The 10,900-nt window shown below is 42.2% G+C and overlaps 1 protein-coding gene across 2 annotated transcripts in view; it reads right to left on the reverse strand.

Annotated features, from left to right (window-relative positions):
• The window catches only part of ITGAV (integrin subunit alpha V), an 84,861-nt gene extending 79,107 nt beyond the window's left edge, over nt 1-5,754 (reverse strand). Inside the window, exon 1 of one of the 2 annotated variants that reach the window (XM_045841044.1) lies at nt 5,407-5,754. In XM_045841044.1, coding sequence (XP_045697000.1) covers nt 5,407-5,591 — 185 coding nt within the window. In that variant the 5' untranslated portion in view covers nt 5,592-5,754. The remainder of the gene's footprint in view (nt 1-5,406) is intronic. The other variant, XM_045840977.1, reaches the window with a different exon arrangement.
• Nucleotides 5,755-10,900: the final 5,146 nt, after the last annotated feature.

A 10,900-nucleotide genomic window follows, 5' to 3' on the forward strand; every position in this document is an offset into this window, starting at 1 on the left:
GTAGGAAATAGTTGTCTTGCAACATTTCCTGACCATGAGAGAAGGCTTGGGGAAGATACCCAGGGTTAGTGGAGGCCGACAGAGATTTCACTAATTAGCATCAGCAATCTGAAGCTCAGCAATTTAGTTTCCTGTGCCGGCAACCTTCTCCTGACAGACTACCTTTCCCTCCAAAAAGCTTGCCCCAACAACAGTAGCAAGACCCCCATCTTCACCATTCTTTTTAAAAGACTTGAGACATTTCCATGAAATGAGTTCAAAATTTACATGTACATACACAAGCATGCCAAGAAATTCTAAAAGATAAAGGGCAAAGTGTGTGCTTGGGGTGTGGGTAGGTGCGTAGGAGCAGATGGAGGGAGGGAGGGAGGGAGGAAGGGAGTGGAGAGGAGAGGGAGATGGGAAAGAGGGAGAAAGGGGAAAGAGAGGAAAGGAACCAAGCCAGAGGATCAGAAAAACTAACCAGGAGGATGCCCTTAGGGTGGACTTCCTACCTAAAATATTACTTTAAGGGCAGCTGCTTCAGGGAATGTGACCTTGACTACCAAAGAGAGGCAACTAGCCAAACAATGACAAGCACATTTTTTAAACCCTCCAAATGAACTCAGTTATTTGGCTGCTTTCAGCACCGACTCCTCTCTCCAAGATAAAGCATGTTTAATATATTTGGCTGACTCTGGGTTGACCAATGAGCTTTCACCAAAAGGGACTTCTGAAAAGTTATCTTATATTTTATAAAAAGAAATGTGTATAAAATTTTAGAACTGAATGTTACTTCAGAGCTATTTGCTTTTCATTTTAAAAAATGCTATGGAGTCCATCTATTTATGTAAAACAGATGCAGTAACTATAAATTGTATACATTTTCCCTTCTCTTTTATAATGTCCTATAAACCTCGAGCCTTGACTTGGAATAATCAACATAGGGATTAATTTCTAAATAACGCTCTATTCTATGCATGTGTATTGTTTATGGCAAGAAAAAAAGAATATAGCCAGCACCACACTAAAGTTCATGAAAATGAGCTGGTGTCATTTTGTAGAGTTTTGAAGATGGTTACAATGGTGAGGGGAGAAATAGAACATGAGCTTTTATTTATGTATTTATTATTCTTTAATCCTCACCCCAGGAGGATATGTTTTATTGATTTTAGAGAGATAGGAAGGGAAGAAGGGAAAGGGGGAGGGGGGAGGGGAGAGGGGAGAGGGAGAGGGAGAGGGAGAGAGAGAGAGAGAGAGAGAGAGAGAGAGAGAGAGAGAGAGACATCAGTCCGTTGCTTCTCAAATGTGCCCAGCTGGGGATTGAACCCGCAACCTAAGCATGGTAACCTAACCAGGATCGAACCCTCAACCTTTTGGTGAATGAGAACACTACTCTCATTAACTGAGCCACCCGGCCAGGGTGGGACATGAACTTTTTACTTTCTTCATCTTTCCATTTTTCTGTTCTAAAAACTTTGTAATATTCTGAAAAGTAATTTCACATGTTGACATTTTAGACAAAGAACTTTAAAAGTACATGCAGACTGGGACAAATTGAAAGGGGTCTTCACCCACATTAAGTAGTTTGGGCTGTCTCTCTGGCCATGGAAGAAGCACTGCTGAGGGAATTTTAGCAGCCAAATACCCAGATCAAAAAGATGCTTCAGAAAGATAAAACTGTCACAAACATGTAAGATGTGTTGCAGGTGTAAGAGCCAAATGGTGAGCAAAGAGATGAAAACCTGAATGCCACAGGCCACATCTGTGATGGCTGGGCTAAAATAAGGAGGTGGTAGCAGAAGTGGAAAGCAAGAAACATTAACAGGCAAGAATTTCTAAGACCTTCTCCCTGATGACTAATCACGGATTAATATTAGGAGAGTGCAGTTATGGAAACAAAGAAAAATGGAAAATGAGAGGGAGGAATATGAAATTATTTCCAGGGCAACAGAGAAAATGATGGCACCATTAATAGAAACAGAGGTGTAACTGACATCTCTTGGTGAAAAAGAGTTTTAGTCAGATTGAGGTAGAACTGGCCAGTCAAGCAGAAATGATCCACAGGCTGTTGGAATATGACCTTTGTGCCCTACTTTTGGACCTAAGATGCCCCCAGGGCAGCAGTTTTATTTCGAATGCTCTTCAGGTATTACAAACAGGAAGTTAGGATTGAGAACCACTAACTATCCTGCAGGACCTTCTGGGACCAAGGCACACTCACCCACACTTTGCCCTTGGGGTCAGAGAAACTCAAAGTAACTGTAAATGGGCTCCAGTAGTGTTTCATAGGGGAAAGGGCAAGAATTCTAATCCAGTGTTTCTTATTATAGCATTATTTAAAAGTAAATATATAGGTACAATGAAGACTAATATAACATGGTTGGAGAATAAATAAGAAAACTATTCAACTTTCTTCCTCAAATTTTAAAATATGAATATAAAAGTTAAATGGAATTAGAATTTCACACAATCTCTTTTTTAATCACACCTTGCCTCCTACCCCACACACTAACCCAAACAACTAAAGCCTGTAAATGTTTCTGGCCTCAGCTTCCCCATCTGTAAGAATGAGTTTGTCTGCTTCCCCTGGTGGTTTGTGCATAAAGTGAAGTAAGATATCCTAAGTAAAAGTGCTTTGTGTATTACAAAATAGGTCAACCAATGTAATATATCATTATTATCATTAAACCTAGGATGCAATTTTTAATTTCTCCAAATATTCTCGACAAGAAAAACATGACTTTACTTCATGGCCCATAAATGATCTTTAAACTAAATAAGTGTGGCAATATGGCCACCATAAATTAAGGCATACAGGAAAAGACAATAAGAAATGCTTATTTTTATTTACATAATTTTTAAATCACTATTTTTGTGACTTTTTGCTTCATACTTAAAACTTCTGGAGTATTTTCTTGAGGAGTCATCTTAATATTTTTATTAGTGCCTTGTTTTTCCTTTTCTTTAATAAACATTGATTCATTAGTTTTCACAATATGGAAATAATTCAATAATGATTTTCTATGACAAGAAAAATTAGAAGACATAAAACAATTCTATAGCTTGCCATTGGCATTTAGACACCTACAGAAACTGGAACAGCAAAAAGAGACTTTATTACCATCGCTTCCTCATTAATCCAGGAATTCCTCCTTCAGAAGAAAGGAATCTTAAACACTTTTTTATTATGTGGATTATTTTTCCTTTAGAAGTTTATGATCACCCCAATTAACTACAACAATGCAGCTGGCAGTATTATAAATGGCATCCCATGTACTTTGGATTCCACTGCTTGCTACATTTTAAAGTGCCTTTTTAAAAAATTAAGCACAATTTTGCATTATTCTTTGCTAAAGCTGACAAGCTTAGTAACAGAAACCTTTGTTTATATATACTGTTTTTTAAAAAACCTCAAAGTTGATTTCTATTTTTTAGATTAGGCTATACCTAGAGCTTACCAGTCTAGCAGTAACAAAGTCACTGATGACGATTTCAAGTTATTACATGAAACCAAACCAAGTTTAATTCTACCTTACTTTTGAAGGCCCATGTGGGAGGTGCTGTAAACCTGTGAGGTCATAGTATATTCGACAACTACAATGACTAATCAAAGATTAGTCACCATCCTACTAACCAAAAACAGTAAATATCTCAGGCTAACAGTTCAATATTACTGCATTTCCCATAGTAAAAACACTTAAAGTTTATCCTCTCGTCCTGTATCTTTACACTACTAACCTCAGGGGTTGCCACCAATCAAGAGCAACATTTGCAAAACACTCCATCAATTATGAAGTTTATTAAGTGCTAACTCTTGCTAAGTACTAACTCTTGACACAAGACAATACATTCTCAAAATTACTAGAATTTCTGTACAAATTAAATCTAAAAGAGCAACACTGGGAGCAACTAAAATCCTCTGCGGCATAAAGACATAAACTTAAAAATATCTGGAAACAAAAAAAAAATAACAGATAAAGCTGACAAATGATTACATCAAAGAGAAGGTAGTAAAAAAAAAGAGAGAAAGTCGCCTAAAGTTAATGATTACTTCGATTATTTTAGAAAATCTGTGCTCAGGTCTCTCAGAAAGCACCGAAGCTGAAAACGACAGAGTTCACTACATAAAGCAACGTCCGCTTCCACTGCCTGCTTCCAACCTATCCACGGCGGCAGTGGTGGTCACCAAAATGAGTGATATTCTGCTACTCCCAGAAAGACTATGAGAATGAATCCCGGATGCATGGTCTAACAGTCATGGAAAAATATTTAGATCACCTTCAATTTAGACATGTGTAAACTGGAAAAATGCTCCTATCTAGCTACTAACCATCAAAATGATCGTCCCTCTCCCCCCCAAAAACAGCACTTTAAAACAATGAGAAACCTAAGTATGTTGTACAGTTTCTAAGAACTTAGAAATTCATCCTCTCCAAAACAAGATTTAAACATCAGAAGACATCCCATGAACGCTTATTAAATCGGTATTTCTAATGCTAATATGGAGGTGGGCTAGGGAGAACGATGCCAGCGTTCCGTCAAGTCAGAGACAACTTCTAGTCCAATAATGGCAGTAAGTCTGTTACAAATCCTGTTTTTGCAACGTTAGTAATTTGAAAACATAACTGAATTCTTAAATACTGCAGTATTCAAATGACCTGTAGTGAAAACTCAGCAAACATCCTTCTTTCCGAACAATGACCTAAATAATGAATCACTATAAAAAGAACAGATGACACATTCAATTCACTACTCGCCCTCAAATGTGCAAAGGTCTGACATCCCAGAGATAGGGGACAATGAATTTACTATGACAGTATGGTCACTTTAGTCACCAGAATGTCTGGAAGAGGAGTAAATGAGGGGAAACGAATCAGCCAGAAAGGCGGAAAGAGGCGGGGGAGGGCTTGTTTAGGGAAAACCAAAAGAACCCGTGTTAAATCTATGAAGCAAAAAACGGCTACCGGGAAGGATGAGAAGTACCTGAGAAACAGAACTTCGTGGATGAAACTGACTACATCTCGAACACTGGGAGAGGCGGCGCAGAGTCCCGCCAGACCAGCCTTTGTTGATCCTCCACTTTCCCTGAGTTTTAAGCACAGGTCTGCTTCAAAGATCTCCCTCTCGGGAGAAGAGAGGAGGGAACTAGGTGGTTGGTGGGTGCCAGGGGTTGGAGGAGTTTCATCTGCCCAAATGTTTCATCCACCCAGAACCTAAACCAGCTTGTGGGGGTCGGGGCAGGGGCAGGGGCAGGGGCAGGGGCGAGGGGCGAGGGCGGGGGACGGGCAGCGATGCGGACAGACAGAAGCCGGCACCTCTGCTGGAAGCGTCTCTCCCGGAGATCTCTCTCCCTCTGGGGGAATGCAGGGTGAGTGTGCGCAGTGGGGGAGGGGGTCGACTCCCCTTCCTAGAGGGGCTACTTACGAAGACGCGCTGGGCACGAAGAAATCGACAGCGAAACCAAAGTAACTTCCTTCTGGGCCAGAGTACTCGGCAGGGCTGTCCACATCTAGGTTGAAGGCGCTGCAAACAGACAGCAGGAATCCAGGGAGAAGAAGCAGAAGGCGGCAGGGGCGAAGGCGAAGCCACCGCCGCGGTGGAGAAGCCATCGCTGAAGTGCGCGCAGGGCGCCGAGTCCAGAGCCGCGGCCACCCCAGCCGGAGCGCACTGAGCCCGCGGCCCGCCGCCAGCGCGCGCGCGCGGAGACCTGCGGGCCTCTAGCTTCCCAGCAGTCCCAGACAGCGCCCTGGCGGCGGGAGGGCTGTGCTTCGCTGCGGCCGCGGGGGAAGTGGGGCGCAGGGCGCGGGGCGGGGGCAGCAGCGCGGGACTGCGGGAGTGAGCGCCGCACCCCCCTGCTGCCAGAGTGCAGCGACTGCGCGGGGGAGGAGGCAGAGGAGGAGGAGGAGCCGGGTTGGTAGGCTGAGCCGCCTTGCGGGAGGAAGTGCCGCTGGAGGAGAGTCTTCCTCCCCTGGGGCGAGACCGATTGCACTTCCTAGCGAGCTGTCGCCTACTGTCCCTGGAACAGGGCGTCTGTACGGAGGCCCCAGACCCTCAGAGTCCGGGTCGCCGTCGGCAGCGCTCCTGGTGGTCCAAACCCGCCTGCGTCCCGAGTAGCACCAAGGACACCCCTCTTCCCCGGGTCCTGCCAGGAATTCCCGTGCGACTTTTATTTTAAAATGAGGAAAGCTTTATCGGCTTCTCCTGTTTCTGCTACTTAAAAGCCTTAGCAGGCTCTCACAAACGAAACTCCGTAATTAGTGGTCGTTTTCCTCCCCATTCAATCCCACACACAAACACTGAACTTAATTATAAACTTGCAGAATGCTAGCACAGCCTCTTTCCCGAGGAGCTGTGTTAAAGCCTAACTTCAGCGGTCCAGGAAAGGACTGACAAGGCAAAGAACTGGAAAAAAAAAATTTAAATCAAGCCAGACTAGTTAAAACGTTATTCCTACTTTATTAGCTGAAGTCGTATGATTTGTTATGCTCATCGATTTAGGGAATTTGGGTAGAAACACAATTTTAGAGTAGGAAGAAAGAATATGAACGCACCCCTTTCTTATGAAATAAGGCCCCTTGGGCTTGCTTGCCCTTGGTATGTTGCACCATGCCCAGAGACTGAGAGACTTCCTTGAGGTCAGGAACCTTGACCTTTTTCTTTGTATTCCCAAATCTTAGCACCTTGCCAGGCAGAGAGTAAGCCATCAATAAAATGTTGAATGAAAGAAAGAAGGAATGAATGAATGAATGAATGATGAAATAATGAGTAAACTTGTCCAGAGAAGTGACTTTCCCATATTGTGTATCACTAACTAAAGAACCTGGTGAATAAGAGACTTCAGGTCAGGATAGCAGAGTAGGTAAACCTGGTACTGGCATCACCCCACACCACATAAAAATTACAACTAAACTGCAGCTCTACCATCTTTGAGAACCACATGAAATCTAGCTGGAGGGAAGTCCTACAACTAATATATAGAAGAAGCCACATGGACGGTGGTAGGAGGGAGGAAAATGCAAGGGGCTGGTCCCACACCCATGCATGTGAGTTAAATATTAGAAGGGATATCTCAGCTGTAGAGGTCCCCACTGAGGAGGGAGGGGTCTCAGAGTAAGGGGTCTCAACCCCATGCTGGGCTCCCAAGCCCAGGGTTGCAGTGCTGGGAAGAGAAGTCCCCATAACTTCTGGCTGTTTAAACCAGCAGAGAAGGTGGGTGAGTAAGACAGGGTACTACTGGAGTCTCAGGCCTTCCTCTTCAAGGGTCTGTGCACAGGCTTACACAGACTCATTCACTCTGAGCCCCAGCACTGGGACAGAAGCTCAGAAGGTACCAGGAACATATGGGGAGGAACTGAATTGTGTAGCTTTAGGACGAGGGCTGAATGGGCCACTTTCTTAAGACAGAAGTCCTGGTAGAACCCATTGTTCCTTTGCTCAGCCCTCCCAGTCCAGGCACAGGCAGGGACCATATCTGAGTCTCCATCAACCTGACCTACAGTGTTCCTCCTGCCCTAATGACTCCCTGAATCCCTACCCCACTCAATCTGAGGGCCTACCCAAGCTGTTCCAATAGCTTTTCCTTGCAGATAGTATGTCTTGACTCATGCAGTGGACTTTCCTAAATTCTCTCAAAGATTCACAAACGCCAAACAAGCAACATCTAGCCCCAGTGTGTCACATACCTCTTGCTAAATGACCCTAGGCCCAGTACTAATGGCAGGCAGTTGAACTCCATGCACAGCTTGCCTTCCCTGGGCACCTCCAGGCCCAGCACAAGTAGCAGCCATCTGCAGATTGCTTTGTAGCTCATGCCAGGTGACCTGGCCAGTGGCAGTGGCTGACTTTGGCCTGTACCTCCCAGGAGGCCCTAGAGTCAGAATACCAAGTGGCCAGCTTCAGACTATGCCAGGGCACCACCTAACCACTTCTATGAACAGCACACTCAAGGGGCAGATTCAGCAAGTACCAGAGCTCCACTGAAACAAATTCTGCTCTGTGGGGTTGGCCACTGCACAGCAGTTCCTCCACTGTAGTCATGCCTGGTCCTCGTAGCTAATCAGCCTGCAGGTCAAGCCCTCCCATTGATGTGCCAACAGCAATCAAAGCTCAGCTACAACAGAAGGGTGCACACAGCCTCTATGTAGGGAGCACCTAAAGCACCTGCTCAGGTGACTGGGGAGGCTGTGCCACTGAACCTTACAGGACACCTACTACATAAGATCACCCTACCAAGACTGGGAGACATAGCAGATCTACCTAATACATGGAAAAAACACAGAGAAGCAGCCAAAATGGGGAGACAAATAAACATGTCCCAAATGAAAGAAAAGAGAAATCTCCTGGAAAAAAAAAACCTAAATGAAATGGAGGCAAGCAAGCTACCAGATGCAGAGTTCAAAACAATGCTTATAAGAAGGCCCAAAAAAGCTTAATGAAAACTTCAGTAGCATAAAAAAAAAAAGACTTGAAAACCATACAAAGAACCAGTCAAAAATGAAGAATACCTTACAGGGAATCAAGCCAGATTAGATGAAGAACGTGATCAAATCAGCAATTTGGAAGACAAGGTAGCAGAAAACACCCAATCAGCACAGCAAAAAGAAAAAAAAAATTTTAAAAATTAGGGTAGTATAAGGGGCCTCTGGGACAACATCTAGCAAAACAACATCTGCATCATAAGTGTACCAGAAGGAGAACAGAGAGAGCAAGAAAGTGAGAACCTATTTGAAGAAATAATTACTGCAAACTTCCTAACCTGGTGAAGAAAATAGACATGCAAGTCCAGGAAGTGCAGAGTCCCAAAAAGGCTGAACCCAAAGAGGCCCACAGCAAGACAAATCATAATTAAAATGCCAAAGGTTAAAGACAAAGAGAGAATCTTAACAACAGTGAAAGAAAAGCAGTTAGTTACCTACAAAGGAGCTCCCATAAGATTGTCAGCTGATTTCTCAAAAGAAACTTTGCAAAGCATAAGGAATTGGCATGAAATATTCAAATTGATAAAAAGCAAGGACCTATAACCAATATTACTCTACCAGCCAAGCTATCATTTAGAATCAAGGACAGATAAGGAACTTCCCGGACAAGAAAAACCTAAAGGAGTTCATCACTACCAAACTTCTATTACAAGAAGTGTTAAATGGTTTTCCTTGACCAGAACATGAAAAAAATTAAAAATATGAATAATAATAATTGCCTTGGCTGGTGTGGCTCAGTGGATTGAGTGCCAGAGTGAGAAGCAAAGTGTTGGCGGGTCAATTCCCAGTCAGGGCACATGCCTGGGTTTCAGGCCAGGTCCCCATTAGAGGGCACATGAGAAGTTTCTCTCCCTTTCTTTCTCCCTCCTTTCCCCTCTCTCTAAAAATAAATAAATAAAATATTTTAAAAATATGAATAATAAAATCACAATAAATACATATCTATCAACAATTAATTTAAATGCTAATAGATTAAATACTCCATTAAAAAGACATAGGATGGCCCAATGGATAAAAAAACAAGATCCTTATATAGGCTGTTCACAAGAGGCTCAATTCAGATCGAAGGACACACACAGACTGAAAGTAAAGAGATGGAAAAAGATATTTCATGAAAATGGAAACAGACAAAAAAGCTAGGGTAGCAATACTTATATCAGACAAAATAGACTTTAAAACAAAGGGCATAACAAGAGATGAAAAAGGACTCAGCAATTCCACTTCTGAGTATTTATTCAAAGAAACCCAAAACACTAAATCAAAAAGACATATGCATCCATATATTCACTGTAGTATTATTTAAATAGCCAAGATATGAAAGTGACTTAAGTGCCCATCAGTAATGAATAAATAAAGAATTGGTGCATATATACAATAGAATATGACTCAGTCATCAAAAAGAATGAAATCTTGCCATTTGCAATAACATAGATGGACCTAGAAGGTATTGTGCTGAATGAAATAAATAAGACAACCCTGGCTGGTGTGGATCAGTGGGTTGAGCACCAGGCTGAGATCTGAAAGGTCACTAGTTCAATTTCTGGTCAGGGCACATGCCTGGGCTGCTGCCAGGTAGGGGGCTTTTCTCCCTTTCTTTCTCCCTCCCTTACCCTCTCTCTAAAAAGTAAATAAAATATTTTAAAGAAAGTAATAAATCAGACAAAGACAAATACCATATGATTTCACTTATATGTGGAATCTAAAAAACAAATGGACAAGCAGAATAGAAACAGACTTATAGACACAGAAAACATTTTGACTGTTGCCAGATGGGAGAGGGTTGAAGAGTGAGTGAAAAGGGTGAAGAGAGCAAGACGTACAAATTGGTAGTTGCTAAAGAGTGATGGGATGTAGAGTACAGCATAGAGAGTATAGGCAGTAATATTGCAATAAGTACGTATGGTGTCAGATGGGGTGGTCACTTCGTAAGTCATATAAATATCTAATCCCTGGGCTGTACACCTGAAACTGATATAATACTGCACATCAACTGTAACTGAAAAATCTAAAAAATTATTTAAATAAAGAAGTTAGTGAACAGACTGAAAGTATAAATACATTGTGTGGACCTTAAAAATTTGCAAGCACTAGAAGAATAAATTCAGATTGTTTTCCAAAGTAACTATTAAAACTTAATCACAATGCATATTAACCTAGAAAGCTCTTTATTGATCCTGTGAAGCGAGATTATATATAAATGAAAGGGACATGGACAACAGTATGGTGATTGCTAGGGGGAGGAGGTAAAAGAAGACTAAATGGTAATGGGGAAAAAACACAATAAAGATTAAATTAAAAAGTGAAAGGTCTGATTTGAATATACAGTACTTAATTGCATTATAAATTTTGATTTTTAAATTTGACTAAGAGATATGCAACAAAACTTTGGGCTTGTTTTACAAGCCATGGTCCAGAACTTGCCTAAAGGAAATTATCATGAG

The sequence above is a fragment of the Phyllostomus hastatus genome, unplaced genomic scaffold, assembly GCF_019186645.2.
Source record: "Phyllostomus hastatus isolate PE091 unplaced genomic scaffold, TTU_PhHast_1.1 phas_contig_1, whole genome shotgun sequence".
Taxonomy (NCBI): Eukaryota; Metazoa; Chordata; class Mammalia; order Chiroptera; family Phyllostomidae; genus Phyllostomus; species Phyllostomus hastatus.